This window comes from Mytilus galloprovincialis, chromosome 1 (assembly GCF_965363235.1).
Source record: "Mytilus galloprovincialis chromosome 1, xbMytGall1.hap1.1, whole genome shotgun sequence".
NCBI classification, from domain to species: domain Eukaryota; kingdom Metazoa; phylum Mollusca; class Bivalvia; order Mytilida; family Mytilidae; genus Mytilus; species Mytilus galloprovincialis.
The window spans coordinates 5,434,481-5,461,610 of NC_134838.1; the positions used below are offsets into that span (position 1 = coordinate 5,434,481).

Here is a 27,130-nt window from a genome sequence, read left to right on the forward strand (position 1 = left end):
AAATTTTACAAAAAAGAGAAAATAAGAGATTTAAAAATATGCTTGCATACAATGTATTGATGCAAACACCTTAAGTGTTGTAAAAAATTCAAAAAAATATTGAATTCTATAAGCAGCTCATCAATTTGCAACCAATTTAGACTTGATATCAACAATGTTCAAGTGCAAAAAACTAAGACTCTTTAATTATTCTAATATATTTCTGATCATGATATTAAAACAATTATTAAGGGTTCCTTGGAACCATATTTCAAGCCTGCAATTGCTGCTGAAAGTTTACAAGAGCAATGTTGATGGACAAACATTAAAGAAGTCCAGTCCATTTAACAGTTAAACATGAAATCAAATTTTTTTTTCAAATACCGTTTTGTGATCTTGGAGAAACTTCTTTCACAAATCATAACAGTCCACAAGGTTAAATAACATTTATTCATTCATATCTTTAATTCCTCATAAATGAGATTCAATGAACATACAATTAATGAATATAAGCAAACGTTACAACATAATTACACACAAATTATTAGTATAAGAGCAAAGTATAAGGTAAATACACAAAAGATAATATATAAATAGTTTATACCAGCAATATTTAAGGTATAAATGCAGTGACACATCATGTATTGCCACATCTAATAACACTGTCTAAGAGATCGACTATATTCTGCTACACACTGGATAACATGTGCATGACACAGCTTGAGAAATTGAACTAATTCATCTATGCTTGAAAAAATTGTCAGTGGTTTTCGACTGAGTAACATTTAAAACAGGATTTCATCGTCATACATGCTTAATTCACAGTAAAGCTGCACAGGAAAATTGTCACTTAAAATGTACCACCAGACTTCGCGCTGTGCATTAGTAATTGGGCAGTTGTAACAAGCGTATTATAAAGTTCAATGATACAAGACAAACAAGAGGCTGTCACAACGACAGCAAACCGGATTTATTAACATTTATTTGTGTCCTGGCAATATCACAAGAACCATTACTGATGAATGGCGAAAGTGAAAATCGTCAATATCAAATTTGACCTCCATTTTGTCATCAGTATCAACATATTAAAATTTGAAAAGCTTAGATTGAATGGTTCATGAGTATTTACAACGTGAATGGAAACGCCATTTTACGATCTTTCAAGAACCATAACTCCTGAACGGTAAATATCAAAATCGTCATTATTGAACTTGACCTCTATTTTGTCATCAGTAACAACATATTAAAATTTCAAAAGCTTTGGTTGAATGGTTCATGAGAAAATGCACGGACACGACGGGAAACACCATTTTTCAATCGTTCAAGAACCATAACTCCTGAACGGTAAAAGTCAAAATTGTCATTATTGAACTTGACCTCCATTTTGTCATCAGTAACAGCATATTAAAATTTCAGAAGCTTTGGTAGAACAGTTCATGCATAAATGCACGGACACGACTGGAAACTCCATTTTTCAATCTTTCAAGAACCATAACTCCTGAACGGTAAAAGTCAAAATCGTCATTATTGAACTTGACCTCCATTTTGTCATCAGTAACAACATATTAAAATTTGGGAAGCTTTGGTAGAACAGTTCATGCGTAAATGCACGGACACGACTGGAAACTCCATTTTTCAATCTTTCAAGAACCATAACTCCTGAACGGTAAAAGTCAAAATTGCCATTATTGAACTTGACCTTCGTATAGTTGTCAGTAATAACATATTAAAATTTTAAAAGCTTTGGTTGAACGGTTCATGAGTTAATGCACGGACAACATTTGATTGCCACCCGCCCTACCGCCCGCCGTACATCCCCAAATCAATAACCGACATTTTTGTCACAAAAATCCGGTTAAAAACGTTTCAAGATGACGTGTGAAAAAGTTAAACAGAACTATTTTTGTCAAAGTCTAATTCCATCACGTTGATTTTTACATCCCAAAAAGGTCTAAATATAAGCTTTTGGTAAAATTTGACAAAATCGGCTGAATTTCAACCATATTTAGGCCCAGGAAACATAGAGCGCAGGCATCGACAAACTAAATATTCAAATAAGACATGTGAAATATCTTCACAAACATTATTTTAAAAGATCTTTGTTGTCGACGTATGCGCTCTATGTTTCCTGTCCAATAATCTATGGAAATTTAGCCATTTTTATTGATTTTTTCATGGAAAATCAATATGTGTTCAACTTGTGACATCATAATAAAACGCAGGAATGTAAATTTTCAACAAAATGGCTTATTTCCTATCTAGTCATTGTATTAGCTATAATTTCTTGTGATATTGGTCATTAGAATATTAAATTGAAATTTATGCTAAAACAGGGGGCCATTTTAAGACCTTACAGAACCTACTCCTTTGTGGACATCAACTTAATTTTTAAATAAATTCAATATGTAAATTTTTTTAAATCCAAAACACTTAAACTCATTTTATTTCAATATTGGATAAAAATTTCCTGCACCATTCAGTTTTGTTTCCATTTAATGTCTTGATTTAAATAAATATTTTCACCTATTTAAATTAATTTTGATATTGAGAATCTGAAAAAAAAATTATATCTAAGTTTTCCTCCCTTTTTTTAATTTTAACAACACAATTTATGCTTATAATGCAAAACTTCTTAAATTATAACTTTGCAAAAAATGAAGGGATATCTTAATGAGACTGAGGGAAAGAAGTTACTCAATGTTTCGCTAAATAATCAAGTTAATCAACATTTGTATGTCTTATTCTAACTAACGATGTTTACATAACTTTTTAACAAGATACAACTCAAATGTTCAATGAAACAAGAAAACAAAGAAATACCAATCAGTACAAATTTAAACTGACAGACAGTTGTAACAATAGTAAGAAATTTATTGGAGACATGAAAAACAATTAAACTGTAAGAATACTACCCAAGGTGTTTATTTATCACACAAAGATGACATGAGGTAGTGTTGTAAATACAGAAAACACCTGTTGAAATTTACACCTTACCTATCTGTTTCACTTTGATCTAATTGCAATCAACCAGATCTTGAGATGATTGTGATGATACAATTGTGAATTATTCTGAACACTATTTGTAAAGATAACTTTCATTTCTCAGATAAAATCTTTTAATTTTGTATGAAAATATTTCCTCTTTGGGAAATGCATGATAATTAAGTCTTTTTTTTTTTTTTTATATCAAATTCAACTATTGTCACCTTCAAATATATACATGTTTTGTACATGTATATAGTTTCTAAGTTTCAGAAATAATATCATGTGCAGATGGAAATATTTAATTAAGTAACAAGTAATTTTTAATCACTATAACAATATATTTTATATAATATGAAGATGCAGAATGATTGCCTATGAGAAAACCATTCACTAAATACTAAATGATAAACATGTTTGTTTAAATAGGTCATCATACAGTTTACAACATTGAGCAAACCCAAACAGTTCATAAAGCTATAAAAGGACATAACAAAAGGTCAAACAATCCTTTTTAATCTCCTTATTCCTATTGAATACAATATATCATACAATACACCTTACTGCCATTGTCCACTATTACTGGACATCACAAAGGTTCCAGTAAAATTTTGACATCACAACACAAAATATCTGTCACCACAATGGAAATGTGATTGTTGTATGACGTCAAGAGTTCAAGTGGTGTATATTCTCAAAACCAGCTCAGATTTCAAATAGCAATAAGATGTGTTGAATTACTACTGTTTTTTTTTTTACAATACTGATTGATTTAAAGTTGTAAATATAAGAAAGAAATAAGGAAAACAATACTCAACAATTTTCACATGAACTTACGATAATGCTCAAAAGCTTCTTCAAATGTTCTGCAAGGATTGGGTATATTTCTGCTTCCTTCGGTACACAAATCTGTCACTGTTATATTGTTATTAGTTTTTCTGTAATAAAGTTTATTTCATTAAAAGACAAAAATCTGTAATGAAATCCTTAAAATTTTTCTCAAATAAGAATTTGATTTTTTTTTAAACATTTTATCAGAAAATAGGTAAAATTAATTTACAACATTTTGAAAACCTTTACACAAGTTAGTAGAAATATAATGATTAAAGATAAATGATATTTATAGAAGATGTATTATAGAATGGACAATAAAAAAAACCGTTATATATTTGGCATTAGACCTGCAAAAATAACTATACTTTCAACTGCAGAAGAAAGATACATCAATGTCAGACAAACTAGCAAATATAAGGATTTCTGCATTCTAGGTTTTTTGAAATGCATTAAAAAATCCTAAAGTAATATAGGGTTATTGCATGAATATTGGGGAATATTGTCCCAAGTAGAATTTTATATTGTACGAGCTTGCAAGTACAATATATGTTCTACGAGGGACAATATTCCCCAATATTCCCCAATATTGATGCAATAACCCTATTATTGTATAGCAATATAATATTTGAAAGTAAAAATTGCTTTAAACTAAGATTTTGTCGTTGATGACGTCATGAATTTTGAAGATTTATTGCACTAGTGCAATATTAGAATTTATTGTATGCTAACTTTTGGTTATTCTGTGGGAAATATTATATTGCTATGCAATAATATATTTTATCCTTGATAGTGAAAAGCATATTCAAAATATATGTCCATACAAGTTACATTATATGCAAGAGAAAATTATTACCTGAACTCATTCACTTCATCAGGATACATATTTTTTACTGATTGACTTTCTATGTAAAAGTTTTTCTCTATTGGACGTAGACCTAAAATGTATTGGAAATAAAATTAGTACAGTAAAGCTTGGATGTGAAGTTGCATTGGCTATTGAAAGGTTTAACTTGCAGCTTGATGTCACTAATAATTCAAAACATGATTCCATGCAAAAATTCATTTCTCAAATAAAATAGTTTATGCCAGAGGATAAGAATTTTTAAAAAATATTTGTGTTTCAATGAGAATTTTTGTTTCTTCACAGAGCCTGGTTCTGGTATTATAATAATGTTAGAGATTTGTCATTTGTCAAAGAAAAAAATTAATGTGATTTTGATCGAATGATCTGTCACAAATTTCAATTTATTATAAAAAGTAAGCAGTTGAGTTTTGGAAGAATCCTAGCAGAAACACTTTGGTCATAGCCATGCCATATGGATGGTAAGGAATTCAAATTATAGTTTTTTGCCTTATCAATATTCAAGTTCTTCAACATATTTAGTAGTATTTATTTATCTTGTGCCTTTTGACCACAATACCACATGGTAAACCAGGAATCCAGTATTCAATGATATGACATACTACCAATATCTACCGAGGTGACAGAAAGAACCAAAATGACCCTTTTATTGTTGGACAAACAGACCAGCTCAAACATGAAAAAGGTGAAAATGGTGAAACTTTGGCAGCCAGGACTGACAGGTTTGACGTTTTTGCGTTGTCTGAAGTTATTGAAAAGAAAAATCTGGAATATCCCATCTGACTATGCACTGTACTGCCCAAATTGGATTCAAATCTTCATGTGTCCATTAAGCTGACTTTTAAACGATTTGAATACAACTACATAAATGACCTTTTACCAGTTTAATTAAAATTTAACTTCTATGTTACAATTACACTTGTCTTTGATCTATCAGTTATCATTTTAGACACTTGTGAATGAAGGCAATTGCAGTCAACATAACACTAGTGTAAAAGTTACCTTCCCATTTTTTCTTTTCGTTGATTTCTTTATTGGCCCTGATTATACCCCAGTTGACCATAGGTGCTGCCTTTGTGTTGGATGTTGACGAGTTGCTACCAAATCCACCTCCTCCAAATCCTAAAACAAATATATTATTTAAAATAAGTAGTGTAACAACTGTATTTCTAGCCTGTCAACACGGAGGTTTATAGTTCTAACCCTGCACATGGCAAAGTCATTTATCTCCTATCTGAATTCAGTTTTCCTTCCGAAGGTCAGTCATCCTGCTAACTAGTGTGTAAACAAAAAATCTCTGTGAATTGGACATGTTTCTATTTTTAGCAAGTGACTGAGCTTAACCATCTGTGTTGATTTGGAAAGTAGAGGACCATAAAAAAAATATGTAAAAATATAGTTATTAAATATATTCGAGGTATTAAATTTTCATCGAACATATTGTGTGAAAAAAGGGGATTTTTTACCTTGAAGAGCCGCATCACAAAAGGATTTCTAGGGCATGCTAATTTAAGGGAAAATGAATCACACTTCCTACCCAAAAATTTAAACCACATATGTGAAAATGTATCAGCTTTGAAATGAGCCATCATATATAATTCCAAGTTTACAATATGGACATATGGACTGAGCTACAGAAGAAAATGTAACCATTACCACCTATAAAGAAACAATTGCACATATTGCCCAATCTGCAATATGAACTTGACCATGTAACTTTAATCTCAATGACTGATCCATGGAATAAGGTTGAGGTTAGGTGAACCCTACTGGATTGAAATTTAGACATTGCGAGGAACCCATTTACCAAATATAATTATCCTATTACTTATAATGAACGAATATTTCATTTAACAGCAGTTACTGAACTATGAAAATGAGGTCAAGGACAACGAATGACAGATGGAAACTTTGTAACAGAAGTTATCTATCCACAAAATATGAAGGTCTTCTGCCTTCTTAAAATATTAAGTTTTGAAAAAATAGTTTAAGAAAATAGTCATCGCTGGGTTGTAATACCTATGTCTTTCATACTGTGACTTTCATAGAAGGAGAGACAATAAAACTTCTACTTTCATGTCATAAACAAGAATGTGTCCATAGTACACGGATTGTCCATAGTACATGGATGCCCCACTCGCACTATCATTTTGTAAGTTTGTCAGACCGTGAAATGGGGTAAAAACAAAAAATTACAGATCATATCATAGGGAACATGTGTACTAAGTTTCAAGTTGATTGGACTTCAACTTCAATCCAAAACCACCTTGACCAAAAATTTAACCTGAAGCCAGACAGATTGACAGACAAACGAACGAACAGTTGCACAGACCGAAAAACATAATGCCCATAAATGGCATAAAAATAGTGTTAATATTCATTGAAGCATAATGCAACTGATATAATTTTGGCAAGCTGAGTGGATATTTATTATGGACCCGTCATCAACCATTAAATGTTTTGGCCTTAAGGTCATGAAAAGTGTACAATTCACATAATCATTATTTGTCAGTATCACCTGCAAGTGTCAGGCTAGTTTTGATAATCACATCTTATCGGATTACATGTATGATAAAGGTAAACTAAATGTGATGGATTTGACTACATTTAATAAAGTGTTGTTTTTTACCATACTTATTTATCTAAAATATGGTGTCCGTCCTACAATGAAGAACAAAGCACACACACTAGCATACTGTGGATTCATTATTATTTTTTGGATACCAATTTTTATGGATTTCGTAGGTACATGTGAACCATGATTCAAATGTTCAACGAATAACATATTTCCAATAGGCTTTGCATACAGAGATTGACAAAACCACGAAATCAAATGTCCACAAAAATGCAAATTTTAAGCAATCCACGAAAATTGATACCCACGAAAATAAATGAATCCACAGTACTAGATTAAAAATATGCATCAGGTTGGCATCTAGAGGTTTTAACATGTTAGATAATTTAAAAATATTGCCAACTACATGCTAGTATCCAAAATGCTTTGGAAACCATCTTGTCCAGCATAAATCAGATACATTTGCCACAATCAACATTTCATTGATCAATAATATAATGCTTACCTCCTCCCCTGCCACCACCGCCACCTCCGAAACCACCACCACCACCTCCACCAAATGACCTTGGTGGACCTCTGTCATCTTGTGTCAACTCATTGATCATTTCTTTGGCCTTTGCTATAGCATCAGGTGACCCCTCTAACTGTATTTCCTTTTGACCACTACCATCATCGTCTTTACTTATCTATAAAGAATGATCACAGATCAAAAATCTTTTACTTTTTTCTCTTGATGCATAAATACTTCTATTTTTTACTTTCCAATAAAAATAGAAGGGAGCCCAGTGTCCAAAAAGTCTTCTAGTAGAGCAGTTAACAGATAACATACAGCTATTTTTGTTTGCAAGTTATAAGAATTTCATTAAATTGACACCACCAAAATTCAAATTTTGATCTGTATTTTGTGATGATAAGCACTGTATAAGTTCTTAACATTAAGTTGAGGCGAACTAAAGTTATAGAACAGAAGTAGATAAAATTTGCAATTTTTCCATTTGTAAAGGGTGAACTCTAGAAAGGTTAAAATGATGGCATCAAGATGTAAATTTGATCTGTATTTTGTGATAATAAGTATTGTGTATAAGTTTTATAACATTTGGTTGAGGCAAACTAAAGTTAAAGAATTTTATCCCCAATCTTCTTTTTATAATAGAGGCTGCCGTGTTGGTTTGTTGTGAAGATTTAAATGAATATTTCAAGTAAGGTTTAGCATTATGACGAAGCTGTTTCAAACTTCAAAGTTTTCTAAAATGTTTAAAAGCTGATAATTTTCTGCTGACTTTCAAAATTTTAAATTAAGTGTAGTCTCAGCTTGTCAACGATGATTTCAGTATTATCATGTAAACTTACATTGATTTTAGCACCAGTTTCATCCTGTAATTCTCTGATCTTTGAACCACCTTTACCTGTAAAAGAAAAAAAGAACTTTAGGGGAATGAAGTTTATTTAAGGATATTAAGAATTACTACATTCCAAAACAAGGTAATACACGTATTAATATACAAATGAGTTTTTAGGCCAGGATTTTTTTTATTTGTTGTTACCGATTTAAAATGATAATGTAGGGTTGTTAGGTCTGAAGAGAATTAAGAAACATAAATGGTTCAAGACAAAAATACGTAAAAAAAAACCAAATATATGTTTTACCTGACTAACAAGATGTTTAGTATGCTATATTGTCATCATTTCATAAATTTAAATTCCAAATATTGTTGCTTAGGGCTTTTCCAGAATTAATTGTATGGGGGAAGGAAGGCACTTTTATTAAAATTTGACGGGCAGTGGTTTTTTGAGACAGATTGCTTGAACATTTAAATGAAACATCCAATTTAAAATGTATGCATGGTGGCCTTCCCACCCTCCCCCCATAAATTTATTTTTTGAACAGCCCTTAGCTGTTTTAAACATAAAAATGCATGCCAATGTCATACAATTTCTGAAAAGGGGGATATTAAAACAGACAGACAAAATTAAATCATCATTTTACAAATAAGAAAACACAGGTCTTTGTTGCTTTTTATCAAATTTCAAGAAACATGGTCATCCTCAAGCATAAAAAAAAACCAAATAAAAATTGCAAACAAGTCGTACCAAAATAAGGCAAAAAAAATCCAAATGGATGAACTTAATATTTTTATTATTATATATGAAACAAGAAAAATTTCAAATTGTGTGTGAATATCTACTACTTTAACTTGATGATTGATTGATTGATTGATTGTTGTTTGCTTAATGCCACATTAGCATCTTTAACTTGACGTCTTTCACATTTGGACAGGTTCATTACATCTATGATTGAGATGACATATCATAGGGCATTATGAAAAAGAGGGAAACAAACTTATTGTAATGGGAATAAAACACAGCTTCACTCTGCAAAGTTATTTGCACAGACATTTCAAGGTTAGTTTTGATTGATTTGTCTATTTTTAGATATGTAAACATACTGAATTTTTTTTAATTTTTTTTTTTTTCAACACAATATGTGTTGTCAGTTTTGTTTATGTTTAATGCATTTAATTTCATAATAAAGAATATTTTTATTTACATTTCAGAGATAATGTAATTGTAAGGGTGGGCGTGAATAAAAATGCATGAAATCATTTATGCGTTTTTATTCCCGCCCACCCTTATAATTACATTATCTCTGAAATGTATACTCTCTTTTTATGTTGCAAATCAGATATTAAGGTCGGCAGTTCAATAAACCAACAAATTAAATCAAAGAGCAGAATGCTCTGAAGGATACGATTGCCATAGTTTTCATTGACACATGTATAGCAGTTCTGCCAACTTTTGATTAAGCAAATGCGTGAGATTTGGCCAAAATTGAAAAGATCAAAGAGGGAAAAAATAGATCCAAAGATACTGCCGCAAAAAAGCATGAACATGCGTGAGTCTCACGCATTTTTGGCAGCCCTAGTACAGCTGGATAGTATTGTATTTCGATTTTGACGGAAAATACTTCCGGAAGGGAGACAACTCGAAACGATAATATGGAAGACTCCATTTCGGCTGAAGGAGTGTTATAGGTAAAAACTACATTTATTTTAATTTAAATGATGCATATGATTTGAAATTATGCAACAACAATAACTCTCAATAGCAGACAGACATAGAAAGAGTCCCAGGAGTTTCAAATTAATCAATGAAGCGGGGATTCCAGAGCAACTACTCAATCTGATACCTCTTGAAATCAAGAAAACTATACGCATGCGCATTAATTCATAAACAAACCTACTACTTGCGATTTGGAACAAGAATGTTTATTAAATGATATGATGAATGGTTCTCCATTTCTTTATGAGAGTACAGTATTAAATATCAGTTTCATAACGGTAAATATGGAAAAACTCCACTTCACTTCTTATATGACAGAAATAGAATTATCGGAAGTCAAGAGAACTCTCGCATTTATCAAAACTGGGGAATTCCCTCTGACGTTTTCTAAATTTATAAACACACTAAATATAAATACTGCTTAATTCTGATTTTCCGTGTTGTTAAAAACATGCATATAGGTCAAGGGAAATATCAAACATGACGATTATGAGAAGAACATTACAGGAAAGTTGTTTATGTTCAATCCTTTGGCCTCTTTTTACCTTTTAAAGCAAGACAATCATAAGAATCTGAGATGTTGCTGAATGTTTAGAATAGAACGGTTGACGTGAGGGAATGCAGCCCTGAGTCAACGGTAAAAGTCTACAGATTGCTTGAAAGCAATCGTATCCCAAAAATCCTGGTGTTGTCTATTAATACCAAATATCTTATTTATGGTTACAAATAAAACTATCAGAATAAACATTGTACTGATTTTCAATTCTATTTACCAATAACTCTTCCAATCATAGATGAATCTATACGTATAGTTGAAGAATCACTCTGTCCATTTTGATCTTCATTTCGGCCAAATGACCTCTGTCCACTATCATTACTGCTACCAAAACCTCCTCTGTTTGAATCACCCCCACTACCAAAACCTCCTCCGTTTGAAACACCCCCACTACCAAAGCCTCTATTTGAATTGTCTCTTCCTCCAAAGCCTCTGTTTGAATCTTCTCTCCGTCCAAAACCCCCACCGTCGTCTTGTGTCAGCTCATTGATCATTTCTTTGGCCTTTGCTACAGCATCAGGTGACCCCTCTAACTGTATTTCCTTTTGACCACTACCATCATCGTCTTTACTTATCTACAAAGAATGGCCAAAGATCAAAAATCTCTTACTTTTCTTTTGGATCAAAAATAATGTCTATAGCTTTAGCACTGAAGCCAGATAACCCTTTATGGCACAATTTGTACATGTGTAAGGTTTACCCCTCTTTGTTCTCAACAAAAAAATAATAGGGATGCAATTTCTAAATTGTGATGGAAGGAAACTATTAGTTACACGTTTCAAACTAGCGACCTTCTAAGACACACTTAGGGAAACCTGAGAAAGCAATAAATCAAGCTGACCTTACTAAGAACTGCACATCATCAATCTGTGCAATGTTCCAAGAATGTTTAAGGAAACTGTTTAGGTTGAAGTTGAAACAAACCATACATTCTTTACGGCATAAAATGACAATAAAGACTTGTTAGTTCTGTACATAGTAAACCAGAAAGAAGATATCAAATCGGTCAAAAATAGAAGGTGCATATCTTTTACGTTTGTAAATTAAAATCAGTCATTAACAGCTTGGAGAATTTCACATTTGTTAATTTTATCCCACTCGGCTATTTATAATAAACGCTGCAATGTTGGATTGTTGGTGGGACAAAAATATAAATATTTAAGTAAATGATTCAAGTGACCTCTATCTTGTTTATCATTCTGGCCAAGCTGTTTTACAGTACAAAGTTTTCCATAATATCAATAAGCTGATTATTTTCTGCTACACTTTCAACATGTTAAAAAGAAAATGCCAATAAAAAACCTTCAGTGGGAAATATCAAAAAAGAAAATGTGGTATGATTGCCAATGACAAAACTCTCCACAAAAGACCAAAATGACACAGAAATTATAAACTATAGGTCATCACACAGCCTTCAACAATGAGCAAAGCCCATACATACATGCATACTCAGCATTAAAAGGCCCCCCCACATGTCTTTTATAATTTAAGTGTAGTCTTATCTCGACAATGATGATTTCAGTATGTAAACTTACATTGATTGTAGCACCAGTTTCATCCTGTAATTCTCTGATCTTTGAACCACCTTTTCCTGTAAAAGAAAAAAAAAAAATAACTTCCAAGGAAACGAAGTTCATTAAAGGCTACCAAGAATTTTAACATTAAAAAACAAAGAAATATTCGTATGTCAATGAGCATTTATCTACTTTTCAAGAAAAACTAAATTATGGTTACAAATAAAACCATTAGAATAAGGATTGTATTTATTGTCATAGATATAGGAAGATGTGCCAATGTCTTTTTACCAATAACTCTTCCAATCTTAGATGAATCTACACGTATAGTGGATGAATCACTCTGACCGCTATTATTACCGCTACCAAAACCTCCTCTGTTTGAATCACCCCCACTACCAAAACCACTGTTTGAATTATCTCTGCTACCAAAACCTCTATTTGACTCTTCTCTTCCTCCAAAGCCTCTATTTGAATCTTCTCTCCGTCCAAAACCCCCACCGTCATCTTGTGTCAGCTCAATGATCATTTCTTTGGCCTTTGCTACAGCATCAGGTGACCCCTCTAACTGTATTTCCTTTTGACCACTACCATCATCGTCTTTACTTATCTACAAAGAATGGCCACAGATCAAAAAGTAATTTCTATACCAAAAGCAGTTAAGCCAGATAACATGTACATGTACATGTGTAAGGTTTACCCCTGTTTGTTCTCTACAAAAAAGTAAAAGAGGATGCAATTTCTAAATTATGATGGAAGAAAACTAATGTACACATGTTTCAAACTGAGTACCTTCTAAGACCTTCAATGACAAAAAGTTCCATACTTGGAGAAACCATAACTAGAGACTTTAAAGAGCCTGTGTCGCTCACCTTGGTCTTTGTGCATATTAAACAAAGGACACAGATGGATTCATGACAAAATTGTGTTTTGGTGATGGTAATGTGTTTGAAGTTCTTACTTTACTGAACGTTCTTGCTACTTACAATTATCTCTAATTATAATGAACTTGGCCCATTAATAACAGAGCCTTATGAAAATTGACTATTAATTATATATCAGGGCAATAACTCCTTAAGGGGTCAACAGACAATTTTGGTCATGTTGACCTATTTGTAGATCTTACTTTGCTGAACATTATTGCTGTTTACAGTTTATCTCTATCTATAAAAATATTCAAGATAATAACCCAAAAAACCTTAAAAAAATACCAATTCAGGGGCAGCAATCAAACAACCAGTTGTCTGATTCGTCTGAAAATTTTAGGACAGATAGATCTTGACTTGATTAACAATTGTACCCCATGTCAGATTTGCTCTAAATGCTTTGGTTTCAGAGTCATAAGCAAAAATTTACATTTTACCCCTATGTTTTATTTTTAGTCATGGTGGCCATCTTGGTTGGTTGGCCGGGTCACTCCAAACATTTTTTAACTACATACTCCAATGATAATTGTGACCAAGTTTGGTTAAATTTGGCCCAGTAGTTTCAGAGAAGATTTTTTAAAAAGATTACAATTTTTTTTTTTTAAATGGTAAAAAATGACTATAAAGGGCAATAACTCCTTAAGGGATCAACTGACCATTTTCGTCTTGTTGCCTTATTTGTAAATCTTACTTTGCTGAACATTATTGCTGTTAACAGTTTATCTCTATCTATAATAATATTCAAGATAATAACCCCAAAACAGCAAAATTTCCTTAAAATTACCAATTTAGGGGCAGCAACCCAACAACCGGTTGTCCGATTCATCTGAAAATTTCAGGACAGATAAATCTTGACTTGATTAACAATTGTAACCCCCATGTCAGATTTGCTCTAAATGATTTGGTTTCAGAGTTATAAGCAAAAATCTACATTGTACCCCTATGTTCTATTTTTAGTCATGGCAGCCATCTTGGTTGGTTGGACGGGTCACCCCACACATTTTTTAAACTAGATACCCTAATGATGATTGCGGTCAAGTTTGATTTGATTTGGCTAGTAGTTTCAGAGGAGAAGATTTTTGTAAAAGTTAACGATGACGGACGCAGACGCCAAGTGATGAGAAAAGCTCACTTGGCCCTTTGGGCTAGGTGAGCTAAAAAAGCAATTAATCCAACTGACCTACCTAAAGAGTGCACATGTTCAACCTGTGCAAATCTTTAAGATTTTTTAAGGAAACTGTTTAGGTTGAAGTTGAAACAACCCATACATTCTTTACAGCATAAAATGACAATAAAGACTTGTTAGTTCTGTACATAGTAAACCAGAAAGATAATATCAAATCTTTCCAAAAAGAAGGTGCACACTTTCACATTTGTAAATTAAAATCAGTCATTAACAGCTTGCAGAATTTCACATTTTTAAAATTTTATCCCAATCCTCTATTTATAATGAAGGCTGCCATGTTGGATTGTGGGTGGGACAGAAATATAAATATTTAAGTTAAGGATTCAAGTGAGGTTGATCATTGTGGCCAAGCTGTTTCACAATCCAAAGATTTCTATAATATCAGTATACTGATAATTTTCTGCTTACTTTCAACATGTTAAAAATAAAATACCAATAAAATACCTTCAGTGGGTAACTCTTTTAATATTCTAATAAAATTGAGAATGGAAATGGGGAATGTGCCAAAGAGACAACAACCCGACCATAGAGCAGACAACAGCAGAAGGTCACCAACAGGTCTTCAATGCAACGAGAAATTCTCGCACCCGGAGGCGTCCTTCAGCTGGCCCCTAAACAAATATATACTGGTTCAGTGATAATGAACACCATACTAAACTCCAAATTGTACACAAGAAACTAAAAGTTAAAATGATACAAGACTAACAAAGGCCAGAGGCTCCTGACTTGGGACAGGCGCAAAAATGCGGCGGGGTTTAACATGTTTGTGAGATCTCAACCCTCCCCCTATACCTCTAGCCAATGCAGAAAAGTAAACGCATAACAATACGCACATTAAAATTCAGTTCAAGAGAAGTTCCAGTCTGATGTCAGAAGATGTAACCAAAGAAAATAAACAAAATGACAATAATACATAAATAACATCAGACTACTAGCAGTTAACTGACATGCCAGCTCCAGACCTCAATTAAACTGATTGAAAAATTATGTCTTCATCATATGAATATCAGGCACAATCCTCTCCGTGAGGGATTTAGTATCATACCATCATAACATATATGAGAAGAACATAACCCGTGTCATGCCAACAACTGGTTTATTAAGAATAAATGTGTTTAGTTCCGATGCAAAGACCCTATAAGTGAATCAATATTAACGCCAAAATATGCAATCTTTAATGACCTGACAACAGTATCGTAACTATATCCCTTCTTAATAAGTCTATTTAAAGGTTTTGTTAGCTTCTGAGGTGAATACTGACATTTTTGTGCTTTATAAAGAATATTTCCATAAAATATTGGATGTGAAATACCTGAACGTATAAGAAGTCTGCATGTTGAGCTATATTTACGAATGATGTCCTTATACCGATGATAAAATTTAGTAAATGTTTTGACTAGTTTGTGATATCGAAAACCCTGGTGTAATAATTTTTCAGTAATACATAAATTTCTCTCGTTAAAATCTAAAACATTGTTACATACACGAACGAATCGTACAAGTTGAGATATATAAACTCCGTAAGATGGTGACAAGGGAACGTCACCATCTAAAAATGGATAATTAACGATAGGAAATGAGAAATCATCTCTTTTATCATAAATTATAAAAAATACTGAAGTCGTCATTATTGAGAGCTAAAATATCATCCAAATATCTAAAAGTATTATTAAATTTGTGTATCAGATGTTGTTTCGATGTGTCTTTGTTGATTTTTGTCATAAATTGTAACTCATAGCAATACAAAAACAGGTCCGCAATAAGTGGTGCACAGTTAGTCCCATTGGAATTCCGATAACCTGACGATATACGGAATCTCCAAAGCGAATAAAAATGTTATCTAGTAAAAATTCAAGAGCAGATATAGTATCAAAGCATGTCTAGTCTCAGCTTGTCAATTGTCATTTTAGTATTAAATGTAAACTAAATGTAAACTTAATCTAAGTATAGGTTAGGGGAGGATTGGGATCCTGCTAACATGTTTCACCTGCCACATTCTGTGTGAATGTGCCTGTCCCAAGTCAGCAGCCTGTAATTCAGTGATTGTCGTTTGTTTATGTGTTACATATTAGTTTTCAATTATTTTTTGTACATATATTAGACCATTAGTTTTCACGTTGGAATTGTTTTACATTTGTCATTTTTTGGCCTTTTATAGCTGACTATGTGGTATGGGCTTTGCTCATTGTTGAAGGTCATACAGTGACCTATAGACTGTAGTTGTTAATTTCAGTGTCATTTGGTCTCTTGTGGAGAGTTGTCTCATAGGCAAACATACCACATCTTCTTTTATATACTTACATTGATTTTAGCACCAGTTTCATCCTGTAATTCCCTGATCTTTGATCCACCTTTTCCTGTAAAAGAAAAAAAGATGAAGCTTATTAAATGCTACCAAGAATTTTAACATTCCAAAACAAGGTTATATTAATATATCAATAATTATTTATCTACTTATAAAGAAAAGAAAATTATGGTTACAAATAAAACCATATGAATAAGGATTGTATTTATTTTCATAGCCATAGGAAGATTTTGTATTTCTATTTACCAATAACTCTTCCAATCTTAGATGAATCTACACGTATAGAGGAAGAATCACTCTGGCCGCTATCATTACTTCTACCAAAACCTCTATTTGAATCACCCCCACTACCAAAACCTCTATTTGAATTATCTCTTCGTCCAAAACCCCCACCGTCATCTTGTGTCAGCTCATTGATCATTTCTTTGGCCTTTGCTACAGCGTCAGGTGACCCCTCTAACTGTATTTCCTTCTGACCACTACCATCATCATCTTTACTAATCTGTAAAGAATGACCACAAACAGAAAATATTTTACTTTTCAATCTCGATACATAAATACTCCCAATTTTTTTTTTTTAATAACAAAGAATTTTCAAAGATATAGCACTAAGCCAGAAAACTCATTATGGCAAGATTTGTACATGTGTAAGGTTGACCTCTCTCACAATTATGGAAGGAAACTGTATACTAAGGCCATACATGTCAACCTCTGACAATGGAAAATCATGTCATGACATGACATGACATGTCAAAAAGCGTGTGAAAACGCGTGACATAGATGCGGACTTTTTTTTATAAGAATGTGGTAATGTTCATAATTTCACATACAAATTTGTTAATATACAAAAAACAATATATATACTACTGTGAACTTTTTTGTATTAATCAGTGGTCTGTTATGCTGTTTTTAAAGCACCACCACTAGGCACATATTCAAAACAACTGCCAGTTTCAAGTTTAGTTATATTTATTTGATAACAGCATACAACAATGTACAATATAAATGTAACATAGTCAAGTTCTGATCAGAATTCAGTGTCAATATTTCTTTATAATTGAAAATGCTCTCCCACAGTAGGAATTGATATTTGACAGAATGTCATTATGTTGTTTTTTTGGCATTGTAAAATGTCATCCATTATCTCTGCCATTGTTCCCATTGCTATTGCCTGGTCAAAACTGGGTAGTTCATCAGAAGATAGCTGGTACTATGAGAGCTAATCCAACAGTTCTGTGATATTTTCATCTGTAGAATCTGTTGGTTATATTTGAAACTGAAATTAAAAAGTAAAAATGTTTTATAAATTTGATTTCGATTAAATAAACATGTTAAATGGTTATTCAAATAGCTACATTGTATTTCTCCTCTTACATGTATTGTTTTTGATCATTGCAACAAAGAATGCACAATACGTTACTTGTCACTCGATCATTAAAACTGAACTCCAAAATATAATTTATAAACATTGTATCTTGGTACGTACACATCGTTTTGAATTAACAATCGGCGCTTTAGACGACCGTACAGGCCTGAAAGCGACCTCTTTCTGTGCACATTTTCCCTATAAAGTGAATTTGAAAAAAAGTAACAAAATCGTTAAAACTAATCACAAACTACTTACCTTTTACTGTTGGTTCATATAGAAAAATAAACAATATGTCAGCCAAATAATTACTTCGAAATTTTCGGTATTTATCGCCGAATAAGGAAAAAACCCGAGAATAGCGATATCACTAACGACCACAAAGTGAAAAGAACGAAAATGCGTGTAATTGCGTGTAAAGTGTCGAAAAGCGTGTACACGCCATGTGACAAAATCCTCGCGTGTAAACCGTTGAAAAAGCGTGTATTACACGCGAATATCATGTCACTTGACATGTATGACTAAGGCTTTTCTATCTCAGAAATAGATTACATGTACCTTAGCTGTATTTGGCAAAACTTTTAGGAACTTTGGTGCTCAATGCTCTTCAACTTCGTACTTTATTTGGTCTTTTAACTTTTTTGCATTCGAGTGTCATTGATGAGTCTTTTGTAGCACATTGTGTGTTTGGCGAAAAGGTGAAATTTAATCCTGGTATCTATGATGAGTTTATTTAGTTACGGATGTTTCAAACGACAAAAAAGTAATCAAACTGACCTTACTAAAGCACATCTTCAACATGTGTTCAATCACTGTGCAAAGTTTTAAAAATTTGAAAGAACACAGTTGGGAGTTGGAAGATGAACAACCAAATAACTCTCTACAGCATTTAATGTTAGGTCAGTGTTTATATTTTAAGTGTAGTCTCAGCTCGCCAATGATGATTTCAGTATTAACATGTAAACTTACATTGATTGTAGCACCAGTTTCATCCTGTAATTCCCTGATCTTTGAACCCCCTTTTCCTGTAAAAGAAAAAAAGATTAACTTCGAGGGAAAGAAGTTGATTTAAGGCTACCAAGAATTTTTACATTCGAAATTTGATTAAAGAAAACATTCATTTAGAATTGTATTTACCAATAACTCTTCCAATCTTAGATGAATCTACACGTATAGTGGGAGAATCACTTTGTCCATTTTGATCTGCATTTCGGCCAAATGACCTCTGTCCACTATCATTACTACTACCAAAGCCTCTGTTTGAATTATCCCCTCTACCAAAGCCCATCACGCCTCCTCTACCACTGAAAGAGTTTGTGTTAGTGTCTCTATTTCTCCAATTGTTGTCTTGATCAGCATTGGAAGAAAATCCTCTTCCTCTAGACTTTCCCATCCAAGTAGTGTCAGTATTCATTCTGGGCTGTAAAAATAAAATACATTTCTTACTTATGATTACATCTTATAATTCTATAAAATTAGTTTTTATCCTTTAATTTCTTTTATTTAATTCATCTAAAAAAATGTCCATGTAGAAAATTAATACAAAATATGGTCACAAAGAAAGCTGTTGTTAGACAATGTTAGACATGTGAAAATGACAAAACAGTATTTTCTTTAAGATGCATATTAATGAAAAATATTAAGATATTAGAAACAATGCATTTAACATATTTAAGCTTTTATCCTTTTCATGATATTCAAAAAAAAGTTTGTATTTAAAACTTATAAACAATATAAGTAACATACAATGTATAACTGAATAATTAAACATGATAAAGCTATTCCAGAAATAAATAAATTGGGGTCAGGACAGGTCACATTTTGCACATTAATTTCTGCTGATTTATAAAATACTGTAAAAGTACTTTTATTTGTGGCTATTGAATTTCTGGATTTTCAAAATTTTCTTAGAACATAGTTCACATTTCATTGGGAATTTGAATTCATGGTTGAACCCAATAACGAAAAAAACCATGGTACCCCTACCCACGAACAAAAGTAGTGTCACAGTAAAACACATCCTACTAGACTATCATTTAACAACATTTCATTTCAGTGCCTCCTGACCCCATGTGTATGTATTTTTGAAATAACCATCAGAGCACAAAGCATAAAGTAACTTGAAAAGTTAACAAAACATTGAGTTAGTGTACAAGGTAAATATATGTAATTTTTTACAAGATATGAGGATATAAGGTGGTACCTAACACTTTAACAAAAATTAATTTGCCTTGTTTAATTTTCTTAAAATTTTGACAAAGTATTTACTTTGACCCTTTGACAAAAATTATATAAAATTTCAAAAAATTTGAACCAACCATTTTATCAGAAAAATTACACTGGTTATATAGCAGTTTGACAAACACTTATTTTGATCATTGAGAAGCATAATATTTCCTTATGAACACAACATCAGGAAAACCTTCTGCTGATTTTACAGAGTTATCTCCCTGTAGTGTTAGGTACCACCTTAAATCATGCAATTAATTCATTTTAATTTTCTCATACTTCAAAAGCTTAACTTGCTCTTTTTCATTTATCATGTCTCCATTTATTTTGATTTTCTTGGTAAATATTTGAGACCCCTAAATGTACATTCCAATTCTATCCATAACCAGGAGTCAAATATTAAAAATTTTGACTTCTGGAAATGTAATGTGGTCTTGTGATTTTACCTTGTACAATAAAAATTAACATACAAATGAGAATGAACAATTCTACAACAACATAGTAATATTCAAGGTCATTCAAAATTGCCACAAAAATGATCATGATGATGCTTATTTGAATTGAAAATTAGACATCTGACTCTTTAATCTTTATCAACTGACTAGTTGCATATTATACTAATTGAGATATTCATATAAAATTCTACTTTTGACTGTCAATGAGGTTAGTAGAGAAACTGATATTAAAATAAATATATATAGGATGCATTGTGTGGTACACAAATTTTGAATTAACCTTGATGAAATGAAATTCTACCTGGTCTGCCAACACAAGACTTCAAAGATAACAAATTTTTGGCTTTTTAAAAACAGTCAATTTTGGGGAATGATGAAAAAGTATTTGAAAAATGAAACCTCAAATTTCTCTCTTTCAATAATCTGATACTTAGGCCAAAAAAATGCATGTCTGTTAAAGGTTACATCATTAAAAATATAAGCCTCGATCATCTTTTTCACTTTGAATGAATTTTAAATCTGATATGATAATCCTGTCTATTGGATTATAAATTGTGGACACAGAAAAATTGGACATAAACTAGAGGCTCTAAAGAGCCTGTGTCGCTCACCTTGGTCCAAGTGCATATTAAGCAAAGGACACAGAAGGATTCATGACAAAATTGTGTTTTGGTGTTGGTGATACATTTGTAGATCTTGCTGCTTACAATTATCTCTACCATTATAATGAACCTGGCATGGCCCAGAAGTGACAGTGGAAAATATTTCATAAAAATTTACGAAAATGTAGAGTAATTTAAGTTTAATATAACAATTTTGTTTGAAACTAACTGGTAGCAATAAATGTATGGGGAAATGCATGATTTTGTAAGTCTATTAGATGTTAATGCTATCTGAACCAGTACATGAATGATTTATCGTCTGCTACTGATCAGTAAGAATTTGTACCAACAGGCATAAAAATTGATGATTGAAGTAGGAACTACTTGAAAAAATGCACTTTCTAGCCGTCTCATTGTAGAAGACACTGTTCAGTCTCCTTAATCAACGCCAACTGAGACTTATATCTAGGCAATTAAAGTCACATTACGAGAGGATTAGTAAGTCAATATACCTGCAAATCTAGAAAGTGCGATAAATAAAGGAGAAGTATCATTATTAAGGGATACACTTTGGAGTAAGTATTTATTAGTTAGGAGTATAGTTTGATGATTACAAGTGCATACTGTGTTTGATTTTTGTTCCCTTGAAAAAGATGAAGATGATGGTCTCCATTCTTGTCTAGCCACAGGAGGTTGTGGCATAGATTTGGGAGGCAAACCAGCTATTTCGTCATCCCAGTTCTCCTCTTCGTACATTGTTAAATAAACAAATGAACATTAACTTTGAATAAAACAAAAAAATCAACACATTTTCATTCAAACATCGTTCTTTACGTAAAGTGTATCAAAGCAAAAGTAGTTTTGAAATTTCCCACATGGAAACAAGCAGAGTTATAAAATATGTTTTAAGCATATAATTTTTTAATATATCCATGTATAAATTATATAGAAAAAATATTATCAAACCAATTTAAAGGTGATGTACTAATAATATTAATAACATATTGGCGATATTCATTACGAAACTACGAAAAGACTGGTTAAAAATAAATTATAACGATGAGCAAGGAAGATTATTAATTAAGATCCAGTATAATTTAAAAATGGTGGACACTGAGAACCTTGTCTGGGGTGTAGATTTGGAAGTTAATTTATTACATGCCATGAGAGGACACAAACCAGTTGGTAATAATTTTGAATGGACAAAAATCAATTTAGATTTACTACGCAACAGCAACTACCGTAACAATCATCAAATATAGTAAAAATCACTGATTTTGAAAACTGAGAGAACTTATCTCCCCTTATATATAAGTTTAATTATAGCAGTACCAAAATAAAAACAAATAATGTCAAGTCCAAATAGTGTAAAATTCAGGGATCTCCATGACATGTTTCATCATGGTGCACAGCCTTCGTTAAATTATGTCCAGACCCCATAAAATTCACCTTGTGGCTTGTCACTATTTCATTATTTGGAAATCTGTCCCTGCTCGACCTGAAAATCTGTCTGGCTTGAACTTTTGACATCATACAACAATCACTGTTCCATTGTGGTGTCAGATATTTTCTAATATGAGTCAGGCATAACCTGTGAATTAGGACGAAGTCTGTATGATTTTTTTTTATAAATCAAACATGTTAAAAAGAGAAACGGAAATACCGTAACGTTTCCGATTTTGGTTCTGTTGTTAGGGATTTAGTTGTGACGTTATGACGTCATATTCAATGTAAACAAAGAACGTAACGTTTCCGAATTTGGTTCTGTTGTTAGGGATTTTAGTTGTGACGTTATTTAAGTTAGGATGTCATATTCAATGTAAACAAAGAAACGCTTTCATCAGGTAACGTTTTTTTTTTATAACAAACAATTTTTAAAAATGAATTAGTATTGAGTTCCTTTCTTAGACTGATAAATATACATTTTATTCAAAGTCTCATGTGAAGAAGACCGGAAACAGAAGTAGATTTCTGTGCAGATCTGGAAACTCAAAAACGCGACAAAAAAAAATTGAACGATTTTGAGTTCATTAGTACAATGAAAATATCGGGAAAATTTTCCAGATCTTTTTTTTTTTTTTTTTTTTTCTTCATTGAATTTTCTACTGTTATTGGGGACTTCGTCCCCATATTAAGACATAAAAATTTTATTGGATCCTTTATGATACATGTTCAGTAATAACGGACAAATACTGACATAGCGATAAGGTGTATGATCCCCTCCATTGTAAAATTATCTTCAGTCTATGTCAATGGTCCCCTAAAATATCGTTTAAAAAAAGTAAAATCACACAAATACTGAACTCCGATGAAAATTCAAACAGGAAAGCCTTTTATCAAATGGCAAAAGAGAAAGCTCAAACACATCAAGCCAATAGATAACAACTGTCATATTCCTGACTTGATACACTACATGCATTTCATATTAGGAAAATGGTGGATTGAACCTGGTTTTAGAGCTAGCTAAACCTCTCACTTTTAGGACAGTCACCCTCTAAGGCTAAGCTATGTGTTATTTATATTATGTTCAATTCAGTCATGGACTAGGTGATTATTTTACTAAGTATGTATGTGCTTTCTAAAATATACAAATACCATGCTGGCCAGTAGTTTGAAATTTTCATTGAATTTGGTAAATTTAATGGAAAGCAAAAATTTTAAATTACCTTACTTCAACATGTTCAAGAAAGCAAAATTAACATGATTAACATCAATGTTTTGTATACCAATAAGAGAGGTGATTGATATTCTAATATTATGACAAATATTCTTTTTTTTAGGGGTCAATAGATACTTTCAGTTAGCTCTTATACATGAAAAACTGAACAACATCAGCCAGAAAAAAATAACAGCCGGACAGATATGGAAACATCTTGGTGTTATGTATGATCTTCATGCTTTGGTAAATACTCTTATTCTATTATTTATCTACAATACTCTTATTCTATTATTTATCTACAAAGACTACTCTAGAAAATGGAAACCAAGATTCATGACAAATATACCTTTCACAAAAAGATAGATTTGTAATTTGCCCTCTTTACACGTTTGTGATCATTTCTACAAATGCTTTTTCTTATATGTGGCTCCATATGGCAGCCCAGGCTGATAAAATTGCTCTCGGCCTGTAGATTTAGCAGTTCAGCGTGAAGACTGTTATGGGAGAGGAAACATTATTTTTTATCAGTTCTGCATACAAGCTTAAGTATATATTTTGATCAGCTCTCATTTTTTGGCCTTAATGTTATCACAGAAATGCACCAAAATTAGTACCCCTTAATAAATAATGAATTTACAGTAATTAATGTAAATACATGTACTGGAAACTTATTTAAACCATGTTAACATTCAGGTATTATGAGTAGACATTATCAGTAAAGCAGGTAGGTCATTACAACATGTTCACTATTGTCTTTTGCTAGGGGGAAAATTATCACAAGTTATAGTCTAAATATAAATGCAATAACCCAAAAGATATGTTTTTTTTTCCAGAATGAATCTGAAATACTGCCCTTTCCTAACAAAGAAACTGACTTCTCCTTACCTGAAGATGACTACAAAGAATTCTTACATAAAGCTTTCCCTAGAAGTCCGACGAAAAATGATGACAATAAAACTGAACAGAAGACAGAAAAAGAAACACACAGTAATAGCTGTAAGTATATTCTTGTAGAATGTTAAGTTGAGGGGGAAATTTAGATATATTGTAAACATGTATATTCCTACAGAACGGACCAATATAGCAGGATACATGACAATGTTGTCCTAAACTCTTATTGTCATAGATTATTTCAAAATTATGTAGACAATTATTATACAGCTGAAAAAGAAATCTGTAACTTTGTCAAAACTTCATGGAATGTTTTGAAACTGAATTTTTTTTGTTGTTGCATCGATTTGTGATTTTTGGTGTTTTAACGCCACTTTTAAGCACCGTATTTAGGCTATTTCATGGCGGCCAGTTTTTATTGTTTGAGTTTATCAAATTGACAAAAAAACAGTAAAATTCAAATTGTTTTATTTCATTTTTCACATTCTACTCAAAAATGGACATACAGTCTATGATCAAAATTTTAAAACTTAAACAACTTTATCAACCTGTCATGGAATGTTATTAAGCATGGACAAAAAATTCTTCAAGATGATCAGATCAAGAAATACCATCTGAATGATAAAATCCTTTTCTTTTCTTAATTTTTTTCTTTGAAAAACTGACAAAATAGTGCTTAAAATATAATATATAAATGTGAGAGTATTGATGAAGTTACTTGAGAATTAGACATCTATTTTTTGCCCCTGTCCACATAGCAGAGGACATTGCAATAGTCTTTATTAGTCATTCAGCCAGACTGTAGTATTATTATTGGTTTTTATTATTTGCAGACATTTTGACTAAAAAAAAAACTTCTTGTAGTTATTCCATATTGAACATGTTTTGTGGATGTTAATACTATGCCACTATTTAAAATCATTGATTTTTTTAATATATGTTTACTTCATCATTTTAGCTCAGAAGACAAGTAAAACAGATAAATCAGAAAGTAAACATTTTGAAAACAAACATACTAGTAATGTTGTACATGCAAACACACCCGAGAACTCTCCAAAGAGGAAGAGAACCAGACACACACCCTCGTCACAACCAAGTCCTGCCAGTACACCTGATACTCCAGCTACAAAGAGGAGGAGATAACCCCGACACATAACATGGCCATTGCACAACAATTGATGAGAAGCCAGACAGAGCTAAACAAACCTCACTAAATGAATTATATAGAAATATAATCCCCTGATAGACATTTCTCATTACACAGAATGAGTTTGTTAAAAAAGAGACTGTATAATAAGGCACAAAAATGAATTGAAAACTTTTATATGTATTTTCTTAGAAAGGAAAAAGAAATCTGCCTGTTTTAGTACCTTTTTGAAAATTCATTAACGGGATTAAAATATTTTATTTGTTTACATGCATTGAACAGTATTGATATATGAAAAAATTAAAATCAAAGTTATCAGCATGTGTGTTGAAGGCTGTATTGTTGACCTCTGTATGTCTTTTGTTCTGTTGATGTTATTAAAATCAAAGTTATCAGCATGCTTGTTGAAGGTTTTATGGTTGACCTTCAATACTTAATTGATAGGGGTGCTGCTGGGCTTCTAATATCCCACCCTTTTCATATAATTTAGATTTTTAAAATGTATATTTCATATATTGCGTAGGTAAAAATGTTACCTTTTCCCATATCGTTTTGGTGTGATGTTGTGTGTAATGGTCTGTAATGTAAGAGTTGAATACCAAAGTGCAAAAAGAGAAAAATTTGTTGATAAAAACAACTGGGAACACCAAGAAAGACGACAAAGAAGTTATGGGAACTTTATTTACCTATTCACATATTTAAGAGCTCGAAAAGGTGACCTGTTCCAGCAGCATGTTCTCCCGGGGGGTGTTACTTCCTATATTTTTAGTGGTATGAGTGTGCCGCAAAACAGGGTCGCTTTTTGATGCCCTGCTGGTTAGAACAGGGTACCCTTTTCATGTACTGCTGGTTAGAACAGGGTCGCTTTTTTCATGCCCTGCTGGTGAGAACAGTTTTTTTTTAAACAAAGTATTTGTCTAGACCAAGATCGCTTATTTAACTGTTTTTTAAGATACAGTCTAGAAAGCTGGTCTAGAACAGCATCTATTTTGTACAGTCTAG

The 27,130-nt window shown here is 32.1% G+C and overlaps 2 protein-coding genes and 2 long non-coding RNA genes across 6 annotated transcripts in view; 2 read left to right on the forward strand and 2 right to left on the reverse strand.

Annotated features, from left to right (window-relative positions):
- LOC143063718 (putative ATP-dependent RNA helicase DDX53) overlaps positions 1 to 22,305 on the reverse strand; it is a 49,178-nt gene extending 26,873 nt beyond the window's left edge. The window contains exons 1-13 of one of the 3 annotated variants that reach the window (XM_076236056.1): positions 22,266 to 22,305; positions 19,283 to 19,565; positions 19,115 to 19,170; positions 17,026 to 17,281; positions 16,776 to 16,831; positions 12,654 to 12,972; positions 12,384 to 12,439; positions 11,066 to 11,423; positions 8,583 to 8,638; positions 7,738 to 7,918; positions 5,660 to 5,779; positions 4,649 to 4,730; positions 3,799 to 3,899 (exon numbers count right to left, since the gene is read on the reverse strand). In XM_076236056.1, coding sequence (XP_076092171.1) covers positions 3,799 to 3,899; positions 4,649 to 4,730; positions 5,660 to 5,779; positions 7,738 to 7,918; positions 8,583 to 8,638; positions 11,066 to 11,423; positions 12,384 to 12,439; positions 12,654 to 12,972; positions 16,776 to 16,831; positions 17,026 to 17,281; positions 19,115 to 19,170; positions 19,283 to 19,559 — 1,918 coding nt within the window. In that variant the 5' untranslated portion in view covers positions 19,560 to 19,565; positions 22,266 to 22,305. Of the gene's footprint in view, positions 1 to 3,798; positions 3,900 to 4,648; positions 4,731 to 5,659; positions 5,780 to 7,737; positions 7,919 to 8,582; positions 8,639 to 11,065; positions 11,424 to 12,383; positions 12,440 to 12,653; positions 12,973 to 16,775; positions 16,832 to 17,025; positions 17,282 to 19,114; positions 19,171 to 19,282; positions 19,566 to 22,055; positions 22,191 to 22,265 lie in introns of those variants that run through there. The other 2 variants (XM_076236047.1, XM_076236065.1) reach the window with 2 other exon arrangements.
- Positions 9,512 to 22,063, forward strand: LOC143063761 (uncharacterized). The gene is made up of 3 exons (XR_012975095.1): positions 9,512 to 9,635; positions 20,202 to 20,301; positions 21,851 to 22,063. It is a non-coding gene; the product is annotated as an uncharacterized LOC143063761 (long non-coding RNA).
- On the reverse strand, positions 17,731 to 18,669 carry LOC143063767 (uncharacterized). The gene is made up of 2 exons (XR_012975096.1): positions 18,404 to 18,669; positions 17,731 to 18,055 (listed from the first exon to the last, which is right to left on the reverse strand). It is a non-coding gene; the product is annotated as an uncharacterized LOC143063767 (long non-coding RNA).
- Positions 22,306 to 22,465: 160 nt separating the features above from the next.
- LOC143063751 (uncharacterized) lies at positions 22,466 to 26,524 on the forward strand. The gene is made up of 4 exons (XM_076236117.1): positions 22,466 to 22,616; positions 24,212 to 24,333; positions 24,924 to 25,086; positions 25,940 to 26,524. Exons 1-4 carry the CDS (start codon positions 22,535 to 22,537, stop codon positions 26,122 to 26,124), a joined length of 552 nt encoding a protein of 183 aa, XP_076092232.1. The 5' UTR covers positions 22,466 to 22,534; the 3' UTR covers positions 26,125 to 26,524.
- The last annotated feature ends 606 nt before the right edge of the window (positions 26,525 to 27,130 follow it).

Bases quoted from the DNA above. Each gene is read 5' to 3' on its own strand.
- LOC143063751 (XM_076236117.1), top strand. From the start codon at position 22,535: ATGGTGGACACTGAGAACCTTGTCTGGGGTGTAGATTTGGAAGTTAAT. The intron at 22,617-24,211 runs GTAATAATTTTG...TCTTTTTTTTAG, and splicing joins GAGAGGACACAAACCAGTTG to GGGTCAATAGATACTTTCAG. The intron at 24,334-24,923 runs GTAAATACTCTT...TTTTTTTTCCAG, and splicing joins TGTATGATCTTCATGCTTTG to AATGAATCTGAAATACTGCC.